The following is a 26372-nucleotide window of genomic DNA, read 5'->3' on the forward strand; positions in this document are numbered from 1 at the left end:
ACATGCTGAATCTCTATTTTAAAGACACAACTCTATGAATTATGGTCTTTATTTTTATGCAATTGCAGATAGCATTTTCTGAAATTGCCTTGAAAATTGAACTAAGATCATTTTACAACTGAAAATCATTAAGCATCTAATAAAAGGTGAAGAAATATGGTCTGTTAACAACATTGCTCTGGTGAAAATTGTATGTGTACCAACATACACATTCTAACATCAATAAAGAATATTTTGTGGTTATATTCTGTTGGTATTCAAACCAAAATTTGCATTATACTTTCATGTAACGGCTTTATTTATGAGACTTCAGTTACACATTTTGTCTACATTTGCTACAAAGAATTCCACTGAAATATATTTGCATGAATTATAACAGAAAGTGAAAAGCATGACAGAAGAATTTATTTGTTTTGAATCCTATTAAATTGCAGAAGGAAGTATAAAATGGGTCCATTTATTGGAAGATTTACAGCAACAAACTGATTAAAATTGCCCTACAGCTGGAGTTAAGTGACCACTTACTTGATCTCTAGGCAACTTTAATGCTGATGCAAATCAAAGATATTCTGAATATTTAAATCATTCAATATGTATTTCGTGTACATGAGTATATACATACTTAAATATATAAACTGACCCCTTGTTGGGTGGTATGCCAACAAGTGGTAGATGACATGTATAAATAATTTTTCTTTGATATTTATTGTTGCATGAAATATAACTATTGAGTAAAAGTTTATTAATTTAAATTCATGATGCATTACATATTAAAATAATTGGGCTAAAATTATTTAGTAATTCTGTTAAAATGCAGAAGATAAAAGGGATATTCTCAAGTAATTAGAGAGCTACTCCAACATTAGCATTCTGAAGATAACATGGCAAAACAGACGAGTGGTTTTTCCATTACAGACTTTGCTTTTTTGAACTTAGTACTCATTTGGGTTGGTGGAGTTGTAAACTGTATATACAGTAAAAGGTTTCAGATGTTTTTCTTTTACCAAATGTAATTAGATTCGGGTGGTATGTGACTCTCAACATTCTCTTTAGGTAAAGGCGTACGCTGTCTGTGCTTGAAGCCTGCTGACCTCAGGGTGTTCATTAGACTGGCTCCATATCCTTAAAAAAAATCAACAAAAAGATTCTGAAAACAATGGATTGATAGATCTCCAGCATCCGTACACTTCGTACGATTTTGGAACAGTTGCAAAGCAGACCTGCTGGAAGAATTTTCTTACAGTAAACAGCAGGAATATGTCAACAAAGCTACACTAAACTGACAGGATTTCAAAAGATCTGTTCTGCATTCAATTTACAGCAATTAGCTGCACTCTCCATATAATGAATAATTGATGTTGCACTGAAATTTGGTTTGCAAGGGAAATCAAATACAGCATTAAAGTGTTAACTTTATTCTGGTGTAGGTATATTGATTGGATGCATCTCTATAAAACACAGACAAATAAACTACAGTAGTAGTGTAGAGAGATGTCTCAGTGCGCTGCAATTCTCCACCTCAGAGAGTTGTGGACGTCCCTGAATTGAGTACATTTAAGACAGAGACTGATAATTTTAAGGATGCTAACAAGATATGGGAATCTGGTGGGAAAATGAACAAGGAGCATGATTAGTCAAGATTTTATGGAATGGCAAAGCCAACACAGAGGGCTGTATTGTGTTCTCCTGTTTCCATTCCTTTTCTTAAAATTAGTTAAAAGGTATCAAATTGCCTTGGATTTTATACACTCTTAAGATCAAATACATTGTCTGGATTATTTGGCACAAAAAGGGCTGTGAAATAGATCAGAAGTGCTGCATACCCTTCTGTTCCCACTTACTCTTGTTACAATGTCTTCCGTGCCAGCCTTCCCTGCATTCACACTTGTTGGGCTCGATACAGGATCCATGTGGTCCACAGTGAGGTTCACAAACAGCTGCAAAGGAGCAAAGCATGAAATTAGAATTTCTCTCCTTTTTCTTGCACGACTTAAGATACACTCAGTTTCTCCAAGTATATTAAAGCCTGTTAAAATTGCAGTTGATATGGCAATAAAAGTTTCGTCTGGCAAATAATTATTTTTACTGTTAAAAATCCTCTCATCTTCACCCAGACAGTTAATGTTAAATTTGCTCTTTAGGCTGATGTTAAGATAGGAATATTTTACATGTTTTATAACTGGTAATTTTTTTAAGTAAACTGTGACAATTGTTCTGAATGATCGTTTGGACTTGGGTGCTTAATGTAGATCATTATTATATCTTATCCATTTAGCTAGATTAGATTAGATTCATTTTTCCTTCTCTCCCCACCTCCCTTCATGACAGATAAGACTCCTTTGCTAAAGCCAAATTAATTCAAAATTCAAAGTACATTTATTATTGAAGTATGTATACATTATACAACACACAGAAAATGCTGGAGGAACTCAGCAGGCCAGACAGCATATAGGAAAAGAGTACAGATGATGCTTTGGGCTGAAATATTGACTGTACTCTTTTCCTAGATGCTGCTTGGCCTGCTGAGTTCCTCCAGCATTTTGCATGCGCTGCTTGGATTTCCGGCATCGGCAGGTTTTCTCTTGTTTGTGATTGGAATACATTATACAACCTTGAGAGTCATCTCCTTACACAAAACAAAGAAACCTCAAAAGGACCCATTAATAAAAAGACCATCAAACACCCAATGCACAGAGAGAGGGACAAAAAAAAAACAAATCATGCAAACAGTAAAAGTAAGCAAATAGCTTCAGAACTGAAGCTTTATGAAAGACGTCAAGTCAGGCATCACTACAGCTGGAGCAGGCCAGAGCTTCAGTTCATCACAAAGCCCAGTAAATGTTGCAAGACCAAAGTAGTTATGGTGCATGTGTGAGTTTGAATAGTAAGGTGCGTTATTTACCCCCTTCATTTAATTTTTCTTTGCTAATGATACTGAAATTTTGCTGAAGTAATTCAGACAGTATTTGCATCAGTACCATAACAATGTTGAATTAAATCAACTTCTCATCTTTCACAAAACTAACTCCAGATTTTCTCTTCTTCCCCAGTGTCACAGAAATCAAAAGCACAACAGATGTTGGAAATTGTAAGTACAAACAGGAAAAGACTCAGCAATTCCAGGAATTCTCAGCAAAACAGGAAAAGACTCAATGATTCTGGGAATGAAGGGGTTAACATATGAGGAGCATTTGGCAGCTTTAGGCCTGTACTCACTGGAACTTAGAAGAATGCTGGGGGATCTCATTGAAACCTACCAAATGTTGAAAGGACTAGGCAGGGTGGATGTGGAGAGGATGTTTCCTGTGGTGGGGGTATCCAGAACTAGAGGGCACAGCCTCAAAATTGAGGGGTGACCTTTTAGAACGGAGGTGAGGAAGAATTGTTTGAGCCAGTGAGTAGTGAATCTGTGGAATGCTCCGCCACAGATTGCAGTGGAGGCCAAGTCTGTGCATATATTTAAGGTGGAAGTTGATCACTTCCTGATAGGTGTATGGGTTTGAGTGGGATCCAGAATCAGCCATGATGAAATGGTGGAGCAGACTCGATGGACAGAATGGCCTAATTCTGCTTCTATGTCTTATGGTCTTAAGTCAGGCAGCATCTGCAGAAAGAGAAACAGAGTTGAAAGTTCAGATCTGATAAAGGGCAACACACAGTTTCTGCAGAATCTGTTGTATTTAAGATCTGATAACAGGTCTGCTGAGTGTTTCCAGCATTTTCTGCTTTAATTGCTCATCATGCGATATTGTTTCAGAATTCCAGCAAACCCTTCAGAATCCCTGGTGACCTTCCTATGCAAACAATAGCTGGTGGCACGCTATCCTGTAAATATTATTGCCAAGCATAATTCCCCAGCAACTCCGAAGCCAGGAGTAACTGGAATTCAACCTGAACATAGAACAGTACAGAACAGGAACTGGCCATTTGGTCTACAAAGCTGTGCCAAACCAGCTAAAAAGCAAATCAAAAACACCCAAGCACTATGTACCACCCCACCACCGCATACATTATGTTCTTATCACTCCATCTTCCTTAATCCATGTGCCCATCCAAACGTCACTTAAAATCCTCTACCACCATTCCAGGCATCCACCACTCTCTGAGTAAAAAACCTACCCCTCGCATCCCCTTTGAACCTATCCCTTTTCAATGCATGCCGTTTGGTATTAGACACTTCAGCTCTGGGAAACAGATACTCTCTGTCCACTCCATCTATGCCTCTCTTGTAAACTTCGATCAGATCTTCCCTCACCCTCGGACACTCCAGAGAAAACAACCCAGGTTTATCCAGCCTCTCATGATAGCACATGCCCTCGAAATCTGCTTTGAGAAAAGAACGGGGAATGGCTTGATCAACTTTCCACCCAAGTGATGAAGCTGAAAATAGAAAACATGATACAAAGCGACTTTATCCAGATCACATTTATTCACTTTAAGTATCACAGTGGCCAAAAAGGGTGAAAGTGGCTTTAATCAGAAAAAAATGTATTGTACGATATCAAATAAGCATTCCTTTTCTGCTGCACTCCGTTTTCTTTTCCATTGCATTCAATTCTGCTGATTCATTCCCCCCAGCTGTAGCCCCAGAGTGTGTTAGAAGCAGAACACGTTTTAAAATACAGTACTGAATGAAGCCAATGTTAGGTTCACCTCTGATGTCCAAAGATCACTGATCATAATCTCTATGACCATTTTGCAACTTCTGGATACCAATGTACTCCAGAAGCTACTATGGTTTAACATTGCCGAAACAATTGGAGAGTTAGAACACTCAGAATGTTAAAGGGAGCTTTGAGATTAAAAGTAGCTAAATGCTGGGAAAGTCATCACAATTACACATTTTATTAATTTCCTTTAGAGAATTCTTTCAATAAAACACAATAATAATTGGCCTTTAAAGCCCACCCGGCTTCACCAATCACCTTCTAGCTTGTCCTCCATCTCCTCCCCACACCTTTTGCTGAGTTCTTCCAGCATTTTGTGTGTGTTGTTATAGTTTGCACGTGGCCGTCGTTTCATTTTTATTCAGTGCATTCATATCTGGGCATTGGAGAGTAACATTTAATCGTTACTTTGGAGCTGATAAGCAATCCTTGCAGAATCCTAAAACAAATCAAACCCCTCCCCCCCACCACCACCACCACCTTTTATTCTGGCTTCCTCCCCCTTCCTTGCCAGTCCTGATGAAGGGTCTCGGCCCGAAATGTCAACGATTTATTCCTCTCCATGGATGCTGCCTAACTTGCTGAGTTCCTCCAACATTTCCGCCAGTGAAAGCGGGATCTCCCAGTGGCCACCCATTTCAATTCCACTTCCTATTCCCATTCCGATATGTCTATCCACCGCCTCCTCCACTGTCGTGAGCACACTCAGGTTGGAGGAATGTGGTAAGCAATATATATATATATATATATGTTGTAACTGGGTTACCTGTCTGGACACGCCCCTCTGCTGACTGCCCCTGTGGCTCCTCCCACAGATCCCTGAATAAAGGCGTTTTCGCCCTGCTCCTCCCCCTCAGACCAGGGGCAGACACTCAGCATGGAGGTAACGTCTTACTGCGAATAAAAGCCTTTCAGTATTTACCCTACTTCAGTCTTTTGGAATTACTGAAGGAGCTTCAAGGAACAACACCTTATATTCCGCATGAATAGCCTCCAACCTGATGGCATGAATATAGATCTCGCGAACTTCTGGTAAAGCCGGCCACCCCTTCACCATTCCCCATCCCCTTTTCCCTCTCTCATGGTATCTCCTTGCCTGCCCATCACTCCCGCTGGTGCTCGTCCCCCCTTTTCTTTCTTCCATGGCCTTCGGTTCTATCAGACTCCCCTTCTCCTGCTCTGTATCTCTTTCACCAATCAACTTCCCAGCTCTTTACTTCATCCCTCCCCCTTCAGGTTTCACTTATCACCTTGTGTTTCTCTCTCCCCTCCCTCCACCTTTTAATCCTACTCCTCAGCTTTTTTTCTCCAGTTCTGCCGAAAGGCCTCGGCCCAGAACGTTGACTGTACTTTTTCCATAAACGCTGCCTGGCCTGCTGAGTTCCTCCAGCATTTTGTGTGTGCTCCTGGGATTTCCAGCATCTGCAGATTTTCTCGTTTCCTTCAACGTTTTGTGTGTTGCTTTGGATTTTGAGCATCTGCAGAATTCTGTGTGTTTATAACAATAATGGGCCTTTATTTAAAAAAAAGAGCAAGGTACTCACGTTTAGAACACAGGTCACCGTGGTAACCTTTAACACATTTGCATTTGTTTCTCCCAGTGCATTTCCCTCCATTTCTGCAAGGCTGTCGACATTTACCTGCATCAAAGAAAGATCTACATGTGAGTTTCAACTCTTATCAACCTCATACCCCGCAGTGAATCCAAAAAATAAACTTACATTTGATATAACCAAAATCCTATTGAAACCTATTGAAATAAGTTTATGAAAAGTATTTTATATACAGATGCAATATGGGAGCAGACACTGAACTATATTTCACACAAACAGTTCAGGACGAAACAGCTGATAGTTATGTACAAGTAATGGATTCGTTCATAAATACATCAAATGCCTGAACTAGAGGGCACGTCTTATGAAAATAAGTTGAGCTAAGCTTTGCCAAAAAGAAAGGCTTACAGTGAAATGAATTAGAATGCAGTGCGAGTTTAATTGAGGGTCAGAGTAAAGGGTTGAACTATTAGTTGAAAAATTAAAGTGCATATTCGTTTTTTTCGCTTTAAAAAAAGATTTGGCTCAAAAGTTTGAAGTGGAAGCAAGAAACTACTGAGAGGCAGTGAGAAAGAAATTGGCAGGAGTGGGAGAGGTGAAGGGGCTAAGTTTACAACATAGCAGCAGATACACAATACTGTTAGGAAGTCCCCTGGTGCTGAGCAAGCTGGTGGGTGGAAGGAACAGACCACGGGACTTGGAAGGGAGAACCACAATACTGCAACACGGTGAGTGTTCAGAAGTGTGAGTTTAATTGAGGGTCAGAGGAATAGAGGAATTACCATGCGGAAGAGCATGCACCAAGGTTCAGTCATGTCAAGATGCTCATGGATTCATTCAAAATAAACTCCTGGATGAGGCATAGACACTTTGCAAATAAAGAAATTCACACAGAGCAGAAAAATGGAGAAGCAGCAACATACAGCTAAACATAATCAGGATTGGGAAAGAAGCTGAGTGCCATATCCACTCAATGATGGCATAGAGGATCCCTGTGCTGGAAAACCCCCAGTGAAGTTCAGATCCAGGGAGATTCCAGGGCAAGTCAGCAAAGTAAAAGCTACCAACATGGAGATGCAGCTGAACAGAGTTTTAATGTTTAAATATCAAAGGTTTGGGAAGCATATAGCATAAATACGAGAAAGTCTACAGATGCTGGAAATCCCAAGCAACACACGCACAAAATGCTGCAGGAACCGAGCAGGTCAGGCAGCATCTATGGAAGTGTATAAACAGTCAATGTTTTAGGCCAAGACCCTTCTTCAGGACTGGAAAGGAAGGGGGAAGATGCCAGAATGAATAGGTGGATGGAGGGGAAGGAGGATATAGAAGGTCATGGGTGAAGCCAGGTGGATAGAGAAGATAAAGTGTGGGAAAGGAAGGAATTTGGTAGTAGAGGAGAGTGACCACAGGAGAAAGAGAAGGAGGAGGGGAAGATGAAGGTTATTTATGCTTCAGAGGAATTGCCAGACTAAGGGCCATCAGTAGACAGTTGTCATCTAGGAACTGATAAGAGGGAATCAAAAGGATTTTTATTTATTGGCTGAGGAAAATGGGGTGGCATAGTAGTGTAGTGGTTAGCACAACACTTTACAGTACCAGCGACCCAGGTTCAATTCTCAGCTCTGTCTGTATGGGGTTTGTCTGCTCTCCCCGTGACTGCATGGGCTTCCTCCCACAGTCCAAAGATGTACCAGCGGGAGGTTAATTGGTCATTGTCAATTATTCTGTGATTAGCCTAGGGTTGAATCGGGGGTTGCTGGGCAGCATGGCTCGAAGGGCTGGGAGAACCTATTCTGCACTGTATCTCAGTAAATAAATATGAACTCTTTTGCCATAGGAAGTGACTGAGACAACTGCCGTGGATGCATTTAAGCGGACAATAGAGGCATGTGAGAGAGAAGGGAATAGATGAGTAAAGGTTGATACTGACTGTTCTCACACAGATCCCCTTCATATCCCGGAGGACAAATGCATTTGTTAGGATGGAAGCAGGTTCCACCATTGTAACAGATTGAGGTACAGTTTGCTGAAATAAAACAAAAAAAAATTAAGAATAAGATGAATGAATTAATTCCTAATGTAAAATATTAGACCATTTAAAAAGATCACATTTCAGAACATTGTCCATGAGATAACTTACAAAATTGTGAAGGTCCACTCAGGCACAAAATTCAAACACCGTCCAACACAACAAATCTAAATCTGGCTCAGGACAGATCAACTCCCTCCTCCTCTGCCACACCCCCCCCCCCCACCCCGGCCTTACCTAATTTAACCATTGCTGGAACTAGAAGAATCTCAAACTGGCTACTCATCTGCTGTAATACTAATTAAATCATCCTGACTTGTGTAAAGTATTGAGCTAGACCAACAGCCCCAACTGTTTTATGAGGTTATATACCCAATTCAACCAGAATCTAACGAATGTAAATATGTAAATGCATATGATTAGGTTGGTTTGGGCACCTCGGATCTAAAATGTTGTCCTTTTTGTAAAAAGAAAGGTTCAGTCAATTACTGCTTGAAAATTATTCCCCTTTGCTTTGGTATTAATATTAGCCCAAGGGACAGGAATATGCAAGGCCGACAATTCCAAAAATGGCTGTCCCCTGCTCAAGTACAAGCATGTTCTAAAATCAGTAACTGTTTGGGCTTCCATTTATGAACTACTTAATTCTATCCTTCTTAGACCTAAATTGGATAGCCAATATTGAAATTCATTTGGTACAATTTTGCCCACTTCTATAATGTTTCCAACTTCCTTATTCACAATGACATCTCTCTTTGGAGACGTGGTTTTCTGTTTTATCACCTATGTAATTTGTAAGCATGGTCAAGCAAAGTCCCTGTGGAATGCCATTTGGCATGGTCTGCCAGTGTAAGTAGTTCTCAATTATCCCTGAAAGCCTGCCCCCTTCCTGCTGCTCAGTTTTCTTGTCAGCTCAACAAAAATTTGTAATTTGAAAAAAAAAATCAAGCTCAGCTATGATTTAATCCAATACCTCCTGAAGATAAATAATAAATATACACGTTCCTCTGTGCAGTACTTTCACAACTCCTCGAAAAATTGGGCTCATTGGATATGCTCCCGAACCAGTGTGGATAACTTCACTCACTACAACACTGGATTGATCACTGAACACAAGCTAAGACATCCTGGTACGAGAGGAAAAACAACCAGAAGTCATGATACGTGTTGGCACCAACGACATAGGTGGGAAGAGGGATGAGGTCCTGAAGTGTGAGTTTCGGGAACTAGGCAGAAGGCTGAAGAACAGGACCTCAAGGGTGGCGTTCTCAGGATTGCTGCCAGTGCTACGTGACAGTGATGGTAAGAATTGGAGGAGATGGCAGTTGAATGCGTGGCTGAGGAGTTGGTGCAGGGAGCAGGGTTTTAGATTTTTAGATCATTGGGATCTCTTCTGGGGAATGTGGGACCTGTACAGATTGCATGGGTTGCACCTGAACTCGAGGGGGAGCAATATTCTTGCAGGTAGGTTTGCTAGCATGGCTCGGGAGGGTTTAAACTAATTTGCAAGGGGGATGGGATCCAGAGCGATAGAGCAGTGAAAGAAGTGCATGGAGTAAAGTCAGATCTAACATATAGAGAGGCCTTGAGGAAAGAGAAGCAGGATAAAGGGTGTAAAGGTAGGAAGGTAGGGGAGCTAAAGTGCGTGTACTTCAATGCAAGAAAAATCAGGTACAAAGGTGATGAACTGAGAGCTTGGATACATACGTGGAATTATGATGTACTGGCCATTACAGAGACTTGGCTGGCACCAGGGCAGGAATGGATTTTCAATATCCTGGATTTCAGTGCTTTAAAAGGGATAGAGCGGAGGGAAAAAGGGGAGGAGGGGTGGCATTACTGGTCAGGGATACTATTACAACTACAGAAAGGGTGGGTAATGTAGTAGGATCTTCTTTTGAGTCAGTATGGGTGGAAGTCAGGAACAGGAAAGGAGCAGTTACTCTATTGGGAGTATTCTATAGGCATCCCCGTAGCAGCAGAGATACCGAGGAGCAGATTGGGAGGCAGATTTTGGAAAGGTACAAAAATAACAAGATTGTTATCATGGGTGACTTTAACTTCCCTAATATTAATTTGCATCTGATTAGTTCCAAGGGTTTGGACTGGGCAGAGTTTGTTAAGTGTGTCCAGGACAGATACCTGTCACAGTATGTTGACAGGCCGACTAGGGGGAATGCCATAATAGATCTAGTATTAGGTAACAAACCGGGTCAGGTCACAGATCTCTCAGTGGGTGAGCATCTGGGGGACAGCAACTACTGCTCCCTGGCCTTTAGCATTATTACGGAAAAGGATAGAATCAGAGAGGCCAAGAAAATTTTTAATTGGGGAAGGGAAATTATGTGGCTATAAGGCTAGAACTTGCGGGTGTGAATTGGGATGATGTTTTTGCAGGGAAATGTACAATGGACATGTGGTCGATATTTAGGGATCTCTTGCAGGATGTTAGGGATAAATTTGTCCCGGTAAGGAAGGTAAAGAATGGTAGGGTGAAGGAACCATGGGTGACAAGTGAAGTGGAAAGTCTAGTCAGGTGCAAGAAGGCAGCATACATGAGGTTTAGGAAGCAAGGATCAGATGCGTCTATTGAGGAATATAGGGTAGCAAGAAAGGAGCTTAAGAAGGGGCTGAGGAGAGCAAGAAGGGGGCATGAGAAGGCCTTGGCGAGTAGGGTAAAGGAAATCCCAAGGCATTCTTCAATTATGTGAAGAACAAAAGGATGACAGGAGTGAAGGTAGGACCGATTAGAGATAAAGGTGGGAAGATGTGCCTCGATGCTGTGGAAGTGAGCGAGGTCCTCAATGAATACTTCTCTTTGGTATTCACCAATGAGAGGGAACGATGACAGTGAAGACAATATGAGTGAGGTTGATGTTCTGGAACATGTTGATATTAAGGGAGAGGAGGTGTTGGAGTTGTTAAAATACATTAGGACAGATAAGTCCCCGGGGCCTGACAGAATATTCCCCAGAATATGCTCCTCCTCTGGCTAGGATCCTTACGTCCTCGTTGTCCACAGGAATGGTACCGGAGGATTGGATGAAGGCAAATGTTGTCCCCTTGTTCAAAAAAGGTAGTAGGGATAGTCTGGGTAATTATAGACCAGTGAGTCTTATGTCTGTGATGGGAAAACTGTTGGAAAAGATTCTTAGAGATAGGATCTATGGACATTTAGAGAATCATGGTCTGATCAGGGACAGTCAGCATGGCTTTGTGAAGGGCAGATCGTGTTTAACAAGCCTGATAGAGTTCTTTGAGGAGGTGACCAGGCATATAGAGGAGGGTAGTGCAGTGGATGTGATCTATATGGATTTTAGTAAGGCATTTGACAAGTTTCCACACGGTAGGCTTATTCAGAAAGTCAGAAAGCATGGGATCCAGGGAAGTTTGGCCAGGTGGATTCAGAATTGGCTTGCCTGCAGAAGGCAGAGAGTCATGGTGGAGGGAGTACATTCAGATTGGAGGATTGTGACTAGTGGTGTCCCACAAGGATCTGTTGTGGGACCTCTACTTTTCGTGATTTTTATTAACGACCTGGATATTGGGGCAGAAGGGTGGGTTGGCAAGTTTGCAGACGACACAAAGGTTGGTGGTGTTGTAGATAGTGTAGAGGATTGTCAAAGATTGCAGAGAGACATTGATAGGATGTAGAAGTGAGCTGAGAAGTGGCAGATGGAGTTCAACCCAGAGAAGTGTGAGGTGGTACACTTTGGAAGGACAAACTCCAAGGCAGAGTACAAAGTAAATGGCAGGATACTTGGTAGTGTGGAGGAGCAGAAGGATCTGGGGGTACATGTCCACAGATCCCTGAAAGTTGCCTCACAGGTGGATAGGGTAGTTAAGAAAGCTTATGAGGTGTTAGCTTTCATAAGTCGAGGGCTAGAGTTTAAGAGTTGCGATGAAATGATGCAGCTCTATAAAACTCTGGTTAGGCCACACTTGGAGTACTGTGTCCAGTTCTGGTCACCTCACTATAGGAAGGATGTGGAAGCATTGGAAAGGGTACAGAGGAGATTTACCAGGATGCTGCCTGGTTTAGAGAGTATGGATTATGATCAGAGATTAAGAGAGCTGAGGCTTTACTCTTTGGTGAGAAGAAGGATGAGAGGAGACATGATAGAGTTGTACAAGATAATAAGAGACATGATAGAGGTGTACAAGATAATAAGAGGAATAGATAGAGTAGATAGCCAGCGCCTCTTCCCCAGGGCACCACTGCTCAATACAAGAGGACATGGCTTTAAGGTAAGGGGTGGGAAGTTCAAGGGGGATTTTAGAGGAAGGTTTTTTACTCAGAGAGTGGTTGGTGCGTGGAATGCACTGCCTGAGTCAGTGGTGGAAGCAGATACACTCGTGAAGTTTAAGAGACTACTAGACCGGTACTGTATATGGAGGAATTTAAGGTGGGGGGTTATATGGGGGGCAGGATTTGAGGGTCAGCACAACATTGTGGGCTGAAGGGCCTGTACTGTGCTGTACTATTCTATGTTCTATGTTTGTTAAGGACTCTACAACTCATGTTCACAATATTATTTATTTTTATTATTTATTTCTTTGTATTTGCACAGTTTGTCTTCTTTTGCACATTGCTTGCTGGTCAGTCTGTGTGTAGCTTTTCATTGATCCTGTTGTATTTTTTGCCCTACTGTGAATGCCTGTAAGAAAATAAATCTTGGGGTAATATTTGGTGACATATACAAATTTTAATCATAAATTTACTTTGAACTTTGACCTATCCTGTACATATCCATGCTAGCTCTTTTTGATCAACTGGAAATGTTCAAGATGTTCAGTCACTGCCCTTGATCAGACGTAAGTAATATCTGAACATTTGATGCTTGTTTCTTTCAATGTCCCAGTTTTATAGTTTGTATGGTTTGCTTTTCTTATAATACTTCCCAGTGGTATTTAAATCTTTATAAGTTTATTTTTTCTTCTTGTTTCTTATTGCTCCTTCCTCTTTTCTGGCTGCTCTTTAGCATCTGGAGCCTTTGCTTCTCTGAGTTACAAACTGTTCTGTATATATTTTAAAACATGCACCACGAGCATAATCTACAAACACATACGTCCATATTGCTGCACTCAGTGTTTGCTCCATTGCCTTGCCCATGTGTAGAATCTTTGTGGCCATTTTGTGCTGTTCTTCTTTAGTACACAATGCTGAATTTGTTCACATTTTCATTGCTATTAGTTTCACTTGCATTCATAGTTATTCATCAACCAGAACTGCCTCAATTTAAATCTCATAATCTCCTGCCCCCACAGAAGTTCTAGGAAATATTGCTACAATAAATTGGATATCACAATACAAAAATATGCTACCTTCCAGTGATGAACTAATTCCTTTATGTCAATATGGAAGTTAAAATTCCCATATTAAAACTGCCCTACCTTCATAAAATTATGAAGCATGATAAGCCTCTCAGTTTACTTTTAACAAGCTCCAAAAAGGAATAGAAAAACATCTTATTGGAACTTGCTTGGCTTCTCCAGCACGCTTAGACTTTATGCCAAACTTTTCTATCTGACTCCAATCCAGGCCCGCGCTACTGACTTTAAATCTCCTCTCCCTATATCAATCCTGTTGAAGCAGCTGCCAACTTTAAATCATAAGTCTGGACTGAAACTAAGGGCGGGAGGGAAAGTTGTTACTTAAGTGTCAGGCTGCTGGAAGAGACGAGTAACAACTGGAAGGAGAGCACTGATTTTCAACAGATGTAAGTGTCACTTTTTCGACTGCAACTGTTCACCAGATTTTGTGCGTGTGAGTCCTTGGTGTTAAATTTGACCTGGTGGTGTTCAGTGATTACATGTCAATAGCATTCTGTAGCAGAGATATCTATGATTGTGCACAAAGGAAATCACCAACTAAGTGTGAGTGTTCATCTCCTACCTTTATCACAGTTAATACCGAAGTATCCAGGAGGACAGATGCACAATCCTGGACTGACACACAGTCCTCCATTCAGACATCTGGGGATGCACAGAGCTAAAAGAAAGAGGGAGGTTAAATGTACTTGGAGAATATATGGAGTTGGAGTTTAGCATGTCGTAAAATTCAGTGGTTGAAAGGTTCATTCTATTGTCAATTTATGCATGTACAATGCAACTCCGATATTTGACTTCTCCAGATAGCCATGAAATACAGAAAAACAGCTAAAACAGCTAGAACATCAAAAACCCCAAACACCCAACCCCCTCCCTCGCAAAAAAAGCAACAATAACATCAGATCTCCAGCCCCTCCTCACAAAAAAACAGCAACAATTGCATCTAAACCCCAACCCCTCTCTCACACACAAAAAAAACTAACAGATCGCTCAGACAGGAAAAAAAAACAAGAACATCACACTCCAAATTCCCAACCCTCCCTCGCACATTTCATTACTTAAATGTATTTTTCCCTCAAGAAGTTCTTTTTTAGAACTACACACTCACGTATCCCTTTGCTGGTTCCAAATACTTATGCTCCCTGTCCTAACTTTTAGGTCATTCAGATGAGATGTTAAACTGGGGCCCCATCACTTCTTTCGGCTGAGAACTAAAGATCCCATGGCGCTATTTTGAGAGAAGTCAGAGCAGCATCACCAGCATTCTGGACAATACTTAGCCTCTCTGAACATTACTGAAACTGGTTGTCACATTGCTGTTCCTGGCTGTTTACTCTGTGTGAACTGGCTGCTACCTCCTTCCATTGCAGCTGTGTCTACATTTCAAAAAAGAATCTCATTGATTATAAAGGTATTTAGGAGATCCCAAAAGATGAAAGCCTCCAAGAGGACCACAACCTTGCCGTAGGGTATGGAGGCTTGCGTGCCTCAATGACCCAGAGACCTATTTTGGCTGGTCAGGATCGTGTGCTTTGGCTTTTGATAGAGGTCACCTATGCCAAGCAGGTCAGAGGGTAGAGGTCACGCTAAGAGTGGTCCACTGGTCCTCCAGGTTCGGGGTTTCAGCTCAGAGCCAACAACGCTGACTGGGCAAAAAAATTGTTACTGAAACAGCGATGAAGAATCCTCCTACATCTCTGTGCAACTGTATGGACAGATAGAGATAGAAGACTTTCATTGCAGCCCTAAACACCAGCGGCATAACAGGCAGTAAGTAAAAGATGAAAGTTTCTATTTAAATGCAGGTCTTTTTACTAAACGAGGCAGCAGGTAAGTTGCTCTCAGGATACTGCCAATAATGATGAGTGAGCTGCCAAACTAATCACATATTCAATGTTCCAAATAAAGGACCAAAAGCAGCTTTAAACTGGCCAATCTTTAGCCTGTCTGTGCACACTCTGAGTGAAAAAAATGGGAAGCCAACACCAGATGGAATTGTTCAAATTAAGAAACATAGAAAATAGGTGCAGGAGTAGGCTATTCGGTCCTTCGAGCCTGCACCGCCATTCACTATGATCATGGCTGATCATCCAACTCAGAACCCTGTACCTGCTTTCTCTCCATACCCCCTGATCCCTTTAGCCACAAGGGCCATATCTAACTCCCTCTTAAGTATAGCCAATGAACTGGCCTCAACTGTTTCCTGTGGCAGAGAATTCCACAGATTCACCACTCTCTGTGTAAAGAAGTTTTCCTCATCTCGGTCCTAAAAGGCTTCCCCTTTATCCTCAAACTGTGACCCCTCGTTCTGGACTTCCCCAACATCGGGAACAATCTTCCTACATCTAGCCTGTCCAATTCTTTTAGAATTTCATACATTTCAATAAGATCCCCCCTCAATCTTCTAAATTCCAGAGGGTATAAGCCAGTCGATCCAGTCTTTCATCATATGAAAGTCCTGCCATCCCAGGAATCAATCTGGTGAACCTTCCTTGTACCCCCTCTATGGTAAGAGTCTTTCCTCAGATTAGGGGACCAAAACTGCACACAATACTCCAAGTGTGGTCTCACCAAGGCCTCGTACAACTGCAGTAGTGCCTCCCTGCTCCTGTACTCGAATCCTCTTGCTATGAATGCCAGCATACCATTCGCCTTTTTCACCACCTGCTGTACCTGCATGCCCACTTTCAATGACTGGTGTACAATCACACCCAGGTCTCATTGCACCTCCCCTTTTCCTAATCGGCCACCATTCAGATAATAATCTGTTTTCCTGTTCTTGCCACCAAAGTGGATAACCTCACATTCATCCACATTAAATTGCATCTGCCATGAATTTGCCCACTCACCTAACCTATCCAAGTCACCCTGCATCCTCTTAGCATCCTCCTCACAGCTAACACTGCCGCCCACCTTCGTGTCATCTGCAAACTTGGAGATGCTGCATTTAATTCCCTCATCTAAGTCATTAATATATATTGTAAACAACTGGGGTCCCAGCACTGAGCCTTGTGGTACCCCACTAGTCACTGCCTGCCATTCTGAAAAGGTCTCGTTTATTCCCACTCTTTGCTTCCTGTCTGCCAACCAATTCTGTCTCCACATCAATACCATACCCCCAATACCGTGTGCTTTAAGTTTGCACACTAATCTCCTGTGTGGGACCTTGTCAAAAACCTTTTGAAAATCCAAATTTACCACATCCACTGGTTCTCTCCTATCCACTCTACTAGTTACATCCTCAAAAAATTCTATGAGATTCGTCAGACATGATTTTCCTTTCACAAATCCATGCTGACTTTGTCCGATGATTTCACCGCTTTCCAAATGTGCTGTTATCACATCTTTGGTAACTGACTCTAGCATTTTCCCCACCAACGATATCAGGCTTAGCAGTCTATAATTCCCCCGTTTCTCTCTTCCTCCTTTTTTAAAAAGCAGGGTTACATTAGCCACCCTCCAATCCTCAGGAACTAATCCAGAATCTAAAGAGTTTTGAAAATTTATCACTAATGCATCCACTGTTTCTTGGGCTACTTCCTTAAGCACTCTGGGATGCAGACCATCTGGCCCTGGGGATTTATCTGCCTTTAATCCCTTCAATTTACTTAACACTACTTCCCTACTAACATGTATTTCCCTCAGTTCCTCCATCTCACTGGACCCTCTGTCCCCTACTATTTCTGGAAGATTATTTATGTCCTCCTTAGTGAAGAAAGAACCAAGGTAGTTATTCAATTGGTCTGCCATGTCCTTGTTCCCCAAGGTCAATTCACCTGTTTCTGACTGTAAGGGACCTACATTTGCCTTAACCAATCTTTTTCTTTTCACATATCTATAAAAGCTTTTACAGTCAGCTTTTATGTTCCCTGCCAGCTTTCTCTCATAATCTTTATTCCCTTTCCTAATTAAGCCCTTTGTCCTCCTCTGCTGGACTCTAAATTTCTCCGAAATATGTTACTTCTGTTCGTGTGATTCATCATATTCATTCTTTTTTCTATCTTTACCAAGTGCACAAACCCTCCCTGACAAGTCCCTGGCAGCCCACATTCCTCCTAGTCTCCAGCCAAAGATGACAGTGATGCTCCTGATGTATAGTGTTGCTGTCCGAGTCTAGGATACCATAAAACCATAAAACATAGGAGCAGAACTGGGCAATTCAGGCCATTGGGTCCAGTGGTGCAGTGGTAGCTGGAGCACTTTGAAATGCCTTCGGCACCTCTTTAAGAAAAAAGCCAAAATAAACAAGCTAATTAATTTGCCAATCACCTGTCCAGCTCTTGGCTCCATCCCTCCCCCTCCTGTCTTCTCCTATCATTTTGTATCTCCCCCTCCCCCTCCCACTTTCAAATCTCTTACTAACCCTTCCTTCAGTTAGTCCTGACGAAGGGTCTCGGCCCGAAACGTCGACTGTACCCCTTCCTAGAGATGCTGCATGGCCTGCTGCGTTCACCAGCAACTTTGATGTGTGTTGCGTTAATTGATTAGGTGCCGCCCAGGGTGATTTGAGTCTCTCGGAAACTGCTGATCTCCTGGGATTTTTATGCACAACATACTCTGGAGTTTACAAAGGATGGTGCCAAAAACAAAACAAAATCCAGCGAGTGGATTTAACACGATGTTTTTGCTCATGGAACAGCCACTCACTGGATTTCTTTTTTTGTTTTTGGCACCATCCTTTGTAAACTCCAGAGTATGTTGTGCGTAAAAATACTAGGAGATCAGCAGTTTCTGAGAGACTCAAATCACCCTGGGCGGCACCTAATTAATTAGCTTGTTTATTTTGGCTTTTTTCTTGAAGAGGTGCCGATCGCGTTTCAGAGCGCTGCAGCTACCCCTGCACCCCTGACTGGGTCTGCTCTGCCACACCATCATGGCTGATTTATTATCCCCTTCAACCCCTTTCTTAGCCGGCCGGTGGTGTAATGGCACCCACACCGGACTTCGAGGCGAGTGGTCCTGGATTCGAATCCAGCCGACTGCTTACACACTTTCCATCCAGGCTGGGTTGAGTGTCGAGCTAGCAAGTTGGCCTCATTAAAAAAAAACAGATAAAAATGCTAAAGAAATGGCAAGGTTTGCCACCTGATACACCAGAAGGCATGGAAAGGAACTACAACAACAACCCCATTCTCCTGCCTTCCCATCGTAACCTTTGACACCCTGACTAATAAAGAACCCATCAACCTCTGCTTTAAATATACCAAATGGCTTGGCCTCCACAGCCACCTGCGGCAATAATTTCCACAGATTCACCACCCTCCGGCTAAAGAAATTCCTCATCTCTATTCTAGAGGGACACCTTCTATTATAAAGGGACACCCTTCGATTTCGAGGCTGCCTTCTAGTCCTAGACCCCCCAACATAAGGAAACTACAGGATATGTAACATTTCAGGGCCTGCTCAAGCCCTGAGCATGGTCCATTTTTATGCTGTACATTTAAAAGGAATACTTTATAATGTACTGATAATTCAGAAACCTGAACAATTACCATCTTGTTAGGAGGTGGTGTCCAAGATGATTAGAGGCACAGAATTCTCAGCATCAAATTCCCTGTACGTGTCCACATACTTGGCGATAATAAAGGATTCTGATTCTGACAGAATGGACAACCGAGACCGAGGGCAGAAATGACTAATACAAAGGGGTACAATTTTAAGGATATTGGAGTAAAGCATAGCAGGGGATGACAGAGGTAAGTTCTTCACACAGAGAGTAGTGGCTGAATGGAATGCCCTGCCAGGGTGGTGACAGAGGCCAATACATCAGGGGCATTTAAGAAACTCTTAGATAGACACATGGGTGACAGAGAAACAGAGGGTGATTTAGAAGGGAAGAGTTAGATTGATCTTAGAGTAAGTTAAAAGGTTGGGACAAAGAGCTTATACTGGGCTGCAATGCTCAATGATCTAATTTTTCCTGTTGTAAACGTCAGAAAACTGAGGCAGGACATAAACAGCAGGAGGAAGTGCCTTTGTGGGCTGAAGAACCTGTTCCTGGACTGTCCTGTTGTATAGGAAATGTGTGGGAGGCAAGATGGGAGGCAGGGGAAGGAACAACCTTAAAATACAATATGAAATATCTACATTGCCACACATAAAGTAAATTAATACAACATATTTCACTCTTTGAGCTCTGTGCACTTATACCAGAAAAGAATAGAAAGACCAAATATAATGATCAAGGTGAGCATAATTGCCAAAATAAATTTCATGCTTTAATTTAAATTATCGGATTTCAAAACTTAAACTTGCATGACATTTAAACTTTACATATCCGAGAAGTTTTATTTTTTGAGTCAATGAACGTCTTTCTCCCAGAAATGTGGATGAGGGCAAAACGTGCCCAAATGATCATTGTTTCCTTGCAGAAATCTACTCGTGCTCCCAATGTGAAACATTGGTTAAGTACCCAAGGCCACCAGGATAGGCATCGCTGAGTTAGCTGCTGTTCATTCAGAGTAAGAGGACTGCTTATTTTTCCTTACAGGATATTGCTGAAATTGAAATATTTTCTTAACATAATACTTCATTTTAATTCCCTCTTTTTGGCTTACGAAATAGCTCAAATAGTTTTAGTTTAATTTGTTTATTTTTTTCCATAAATTTATTCTCCTGTTCCTTTAATCTTCTCACTTCTTGAGGCTCTCTACATCACATCCCTGCCAAGAGGCCAAACAAAGCAGCTCTTTGACCGGCTGCTAGAAAGTGTGCAAGAGCTGCCAGGTGAATTGCCTGCCAACTTTCCCTGCCTTCCCTGGATAGCTTGAAGCAACAACTCGAGGGAAAAAAAAACACTGTCTCCATGTAGAGGAGGCAATGTATTAGTTACAGAACTGATCAATCTTTGACATTTACAAAAAAAAATCATTCATCTTATTACAGCGTTTTTTCAAAATCACAATTAAATGATAGCCTGTGGTCTTATTTCTGTTAAATGTTACCTTTTTCACAATGAGGTCCATAGAAGCCATCAGGGCACTCACAAACCTGTCTCTCTGTACAATAACCTCCATTGCGACATCCCCCCGGACATTTGGCTTGGCACATAAAGAGATTTGTAAATATTTAATATATTATGCAGATATAATTATTGTTATAATATATAATGTTAAGAAGGTAGTAGATATGTAGCAATAACAGTAAACTCTCTACAATTTATATAAACATAGATTTAAGTAAAACAGCATTTTTCCAAAAATTGCCACCGGGCAAGATGGTTCTCTGTACTTAAAGCATGTTTTCATAAGTTGTAGTGTTTTCTTTTTCACCATATGTCTTCTTGTGCTGAATTACCAGAAATTTAATTTTAAATTTGTAGTACCAACATACCATTAACTTTTGTCATCTGTCTGTAACAATTCTCTGTTCAAAACATCCACAACTTAATACAAATTCCAATTCAGTAGAAAAAAATACAAGCCATCCCATTACAGGAAAGTTTATACATTTCCCGGGGTATTTTGGGACGGAGTAGTGGGGAAGGATAGTGAGAGAAGCCCGGATCCAAACGTATCCACTGTTACCTAAAACTGTAAAGGTAGAATTGAAGCGGAATCCAGTGATGGCAAACTGGGCCCAGTTTTTGTGTATTTAACAGGGGGCCTCACTCTGTTCCTGTGGGCTTCTTACAGGAGTGCTCAAAGGAATGGGTTAAGTTCAGGAAAATAGTGAAAAGCAGTAGGATCAAATGGGTAGAGTAACATGCCTTAATTATTCACCTCAACCCTAAGTGGCTGGGCAGTAGAGTTTGGCTTAGGCCCAAGTTTCAGTAAGAATCCTCCATTTACAGTGAATATAAATTAAAATTGTCATTCAAAACTAAAATTTTAGCAAAGTTAGATCATGAATTGTTTAACGAGGCACTGGTGTTATGATGCTCAAATTACATTTCCCTTTGAAGTATTTGGTTTCTATGGTGAATGTATTTTTTTTAAGTTTTATCAAATGTTGCACTTGCTTTACTAATTTTATGCAGCCAAATTTCTAGCAAGATTATGTTACCACTAATATAAATTTGAATGTCACCTCCAATCCATATTTGAAAAGATCAAAATTTAAGCCCACTGGTTTCTGATACATCAAAATGACGGGGACAAGCAGTATAATATTCAGGAAAAGATCAGCTTACCTCTTTGGCAAGTTTTGAAGAATATTGCATTGTGAGGGGTTCTAAGTATAACATTCCCTTCAGCATCCATAATGACCACAGTGACCTCAAAAGCTGCTACTCCATCCTGGCCACCAAGACAAGGGAATCCAATCTGCACAACTAAATTGGCACAATGGCAGGACAACAAAAAAAACAAAGAAAAAATCTGCACTTAACATTTGAAAAATATCAAAAATTTACTTTATTGTTGCCAAACAATTGATACTAGAACGTACGATCATCACAGCGATATTTGATTCTGCGCTTCCTGCTCCCTGGATTACAAATATTAAATATTAAAAATAGTAAAAAATTAGTAAATATTAAAAATTTAAATTAAAAATCATAAATAGAAAATAGAAAAATGGAAAGTAAGGTACTGCAAAAAGACCAAGAGGCAGGTCCGGATATTTGGAGGGTACGGCTCAGATCCGGGTCAGGATCTGTTCAGCAGTCTTATCACAGTTGGAAAGAAGCTGTTCCCAAATCTGGCCATACGAGTCTTCAAGCTCCTGAACCTTCTCCCGGAGGGAAGAGGGACAAAAAGTCTGTTGGCTGGGTGGGTCGTGTCCTTGATTATCCTGGCAGCACTGCTCTGACAGCGTGCGATGTAAAGTGAGTCCACGGACAGAAGATTGGTTTGTGTGATGTGCTGCGCCGTGTTCATGATCTTCTGCAGCTTCTTTCGGTCTTGAACAGGACAACTTCCATACCAGGTTGTGATGCACCCTAGAAGAATGCTTTCTACGGTGCATCTATAAAAATTAGTGAGGGTTTTAGGGGACAGGCCAAATTTCTTTAGTTTTCTCAGGAAGTAATGGCGCTGGTTAAAATTAAATCATTTAATTGTAATTAAATCATGAGTTGCAGACTGATGAGACCTCATACTTTCTTTAATACACATTACAGAGGACGTACATTCCTAGAAAACCCTCAATATCATGATTTTCTTTAACATGAGCCCTTGACAAAAATCAACAAACTTTGTTGTCTCTTTCTCTTTGTGTTCAGTTATCATTTCCTCACAACTCTAACTACTCATTCGTAAGGCCAGTGATGTTGTGGGGATGGAACTGGACTCTCTGACGGTGGTGTCTGAAAAGAGGATGCTGTCCAAGTTGCATGCCATCTTGGACAATGTCTCCCATCCACTACATAATGTACTGGTTGGGCACAGGAGTACATTCAGCCAGAGACTCATTCCACCGAGATGCAACACAGAGCGTCATAGGAAGTCATTCCTGCCTGTGGCCATCAAACTTTACAACTCCTCCCTTGGAGGGTCAGACACCCTGAGCCAATAGGCTGGTCCTGGACTTATTTCCTGGCATATTTTACATATTACTATTTACCTATTTATGGTTTTATTACTATTTAATCATTTATGGTGCAACTGTAACAAAAACCAATTTCCTCCGGGATCAATAAAGTATGACTATGACTATCAAGAGTTAATTTTTATTCTATATCTCAAAATTTTTGGTAGTGATTCCTCAGTTTTGTAAGGATAAATTTCCATGACCCAAACAACCACTTTACCAGAAACTAATTTGATTTTTAGACTGGATGTAAGTCAATCCATGAACATGAATCCATGAAACCTTCCGTGAATCCGTCAAGCTCAGCGAGGCCAGAGATGGCCTTATGATTGGGGTCTACCACGTGTATTGTCATTCTCACTGTAGAGAAGAGACTAGTTACTAGATAGTAGAGTTGAAGGCTGGGGAAGTGCTCCCTCCCTACCTAAATTGACAAAGCACCTTCAAAAGTGAACGAGATGCCATTTTTAAGTGTTTAATCATCGGAGCCTGTGAGACAACATGAGCCACTCCTCAGGAAGAAGGCTTTCAATAGGCTTTAGAGGCTACTGATTTATTTCAGGATTGAATACTTGCCTTTGATACTTGCTCGTTACACTTAAGAAATAGTCTCCAGAAAACTACCGATGAGTTAAGACTACAACACCGTACACACAAAAGCAGAATTAGGTCATTTGGCCCATAAAGACTCCTCTATTTCATCACAGCTGATCCATTAGACCATAAGACATAGGAGCAGAATTAGGCCATTTGGCCCATCAGTCTGCTCTGCCATTCAATCACACCTGATCCTTTTTTAACCCCTCCTCAGCCCCACTCCCAGCCTTCTCCCCATTGCCTTTGATGCCGTTGCCAATCAAGAAACTGTCAATTTCTGCCTTAAATACACCAAACGACCTGACCTCCACAGCTGCCTGAGGTAACAAATTCCACCAATTCACCATCCTCAGGCTAAAGCAATTTCTTTCCAACCCCATTTTAAATAGACACCCCTCTCTCCTGAGGCTGTGCCCTCTTGTCCTAGACTCCCCCACCATGGAAAACATCCTTTCCTATCTACTCTGTCTAGTTCTTTCAACATTCGAAAGGTTTTGATGAGATACCCACTTCATCCTTCTAAATTCCAGCGAGTACAGGCCCAGAGCCATCAAATATTCCTCATATGATAACCCTTTCATTTCCGGAATCATCCTTGTTAACCTCCTCTGAACCCCCTCCAATGCCAGCACATCTTTTCTGAGACGAGGAGCCCATAACTATTCAGAATACTCAAGGTGAGGCCTCACCAGTGCCTTACAAAGCCTTTACATCACATCCCTGCTCTTGTATTCAAGACCTCTTGAAATGAATGCTAACAATGCACTTGCCTTCCTCACCAACAACTCAACCCTCAAGTTAACCTTTAGGACGTTCTGCATAAGGACCCCCCAAGTCCCTTTGCATCTCAGATTGTTGATATTTTTCTCCTCATTTAGAAAATAGACTGCACATTTATTTCTTCTACCAAGGTGCATGACCATGCATTTTCCAACATTATGTTTCATTTACCTCTTTCTTGCCCATTCTCCTAATCTGTTTAAGTCCTTCTGCAGCCTTCCTGTTTCCTCAACACTACCTGCCCTTTCACCAGAAAACTTGCCAACAAAGCCATCTATTCCATCATCTAAATCATTGATATACAGCATAAAAAGAAGCGGTCCCAACACTGACCCCTGCAGAACACCACTAGTCACTGGCAGCCAACCAGAAAAGGATCCTCTTATTCCCACTCATTGCCTCCTACCAATCAACTAATGTTCTAACCATATTAGTAACTATCCTGTAATACCATGGGCTCTTAACTTGGTAAGGAGCCTCATGTGTGACACCCTGTCAAAGGCCTTCTTAAAGTCCAAATAAACAACATCCTCTTTATCTATCCTACTTGTAATCTCCTCAAAGAATTCCAACAGGTTCATCAGGCAAGATTTTTCTCTAAGGAAACCATGCTGATTTTGTCCTATCTTGTCCTGTGTTACCAAGGAGTCCATAACCTCATCCTTAACAATTGACTATTACATCTTCCCAACCACTGAGGTTGGGCTAACTGGTCTATAATTTCCTTTCTGCTGCCTTCCTCCTTTGCAATTTTCCAGTCCTCCGGAACCATGCCAGAGTCGAATGATTCTTGAAAGATCATTACTAACACCTCCACAATCTCTACCGCTACCTCTTTCAGAACCATAGGATGCAGTTCATTTGGTCCAGGTGACTTATGTACCTTTAGGTCTTTCAGCTTTTTGAGCACCTTCTCCCATGTAAGAGTAACTACACTCACTTCTCTTCCCTCACACCCTTCAACACCTGGCACACTGCTAGTGCCTTCCACAGTGAAGACTGATACAAAATACTCATTTAGTTCATCTGCTATCTCCTTGTCCCCTGTTATTATTTCTCTGGCCTCATTTCCTAGTGGTCCTATATCCACTCTCATTTCTCTTTTACTTTTTATATACTTGAAAAAGCTTTTTCTATGCACCTTGATATTGTTTACTAGCTTGCTTTCACATTTCACCTTTTCCCTCCTAATGATTATTTTAGTTGCTTTCTGTAGGTTTTTAAAGGCTTCCCAATCTTCCATCTTCCTGCTAATTTTTGCTTTGTTGTATGCCCTCTCTTTTGGTTTTACATTAGATTTGACTTCCCTTGTCAGCCACCATGGTACTATTTTGCCTTTTGAGTATTTCTTTGTTTTTGAAATACATCTATCCTGCAACTTCCTCATTTTTCCCAGAAACTCAAGCCATTGCTGCTCTGCTGTCATCCCTGTCAGCATTTCCTTCCAATTTACTTTGGCCAACTCCTCTCTCATACCTCTGTAGTCTCATTACTCCACTGAAATACTGCTATATCAGACTTTACTTTCTCCCTCTCAAATTTCAAGTTGAACTCAACCATATTGTGATTACTGCCTCTGAAGAGTTCCTTTACCTTAAGCTCCCTAATCATCTCCACTTCCTTACATAACACCCAATCCAGTATAGTTGATCACCTCATAAGCTCAGCAACAAACTGTTCTAAAAAGCCATCTCAGCAGTCAATAAATTCACTCTCTTGAGAATCCATTACCAACCTAATTTTCCCAATCTACCTGCATGTTAAAATCTCCTATGTCTATCATAACATTGCCATTTTAACATGCCTTTTCTATTTCCTAATCCATTTCCCTTGCAACTCCATTCTCCTGCCTTCTCCCTGTAACCTTTCATGCCCTAATTAAGAACCCATCAACTTCCATCTTTAATACACCTAATGACCTGGCCTCCACAGCAGTCTGAG

At 41.4% G+C, this 26372-nt stretch overlaps 1 protein-coding gene across 4 annotated transcripts in view; it reads right to left on the minus strand.

The window, feature by feature from the left end:
• Positions 1 to 296: 296 nt before the first annotated feature.
• Positions 297 to 26372, minus strand: part of wif1 (wnt inhibitory factor 1) — a 98103-nt gene continuing 72027 nt past the window's right edge. For 3 of the 4 annotated variants that reach the window (XM_072269337.1, XM_072269338.1, XM_072269335.1), the window contains 7 exons: positions 21715 to 21855; positions 20528 to 20623; positions 14149 to 14244; positions 8154 to 8249; positions 6212 to 6307; positions 1842 to 1937; positions 297 to 1122 (listed from right to left, as the gene is read on the minus strand). In XM_072269337.1, coding sequence (XP_072125438.1) covers positions 1001 to 1122; positions 1842 to 1937; positions 6212 to 6307; positions 8154 to 8249; positions 14149 to 14244; positions 20528 to 20623; positions 21715 to 21855 — 743 coding nt within the window. In that variant the 3' untranslated portion in view covers positions 297 to 1000. The remainder of the gene's footprint in view (positions 1123 to 1841; positions 1938 to 6211; positions 6308 to 8153; positions 8250 to 14148; positions 14245 to 20527; positions 20624 to 21714; positions 21856 to 26372) is intronic. The other variant, XM_072269336.1, reaches the window with a different exon arrangement.

Source organism: Mobula birostris, chromosome 9, assembly GCF_030028105.1.
Source record: "Mobula birostris isolate sMobBir1 chromosome 9, sMobBir1.hap1, whole genome shotgun sequence".
Lineage (NCBI taxonomy): Eukaryota > Metazoa > Chordata > Chondrichthyes > Myliobatiformes > Myliobatidae > Mobula > Mobula birostris.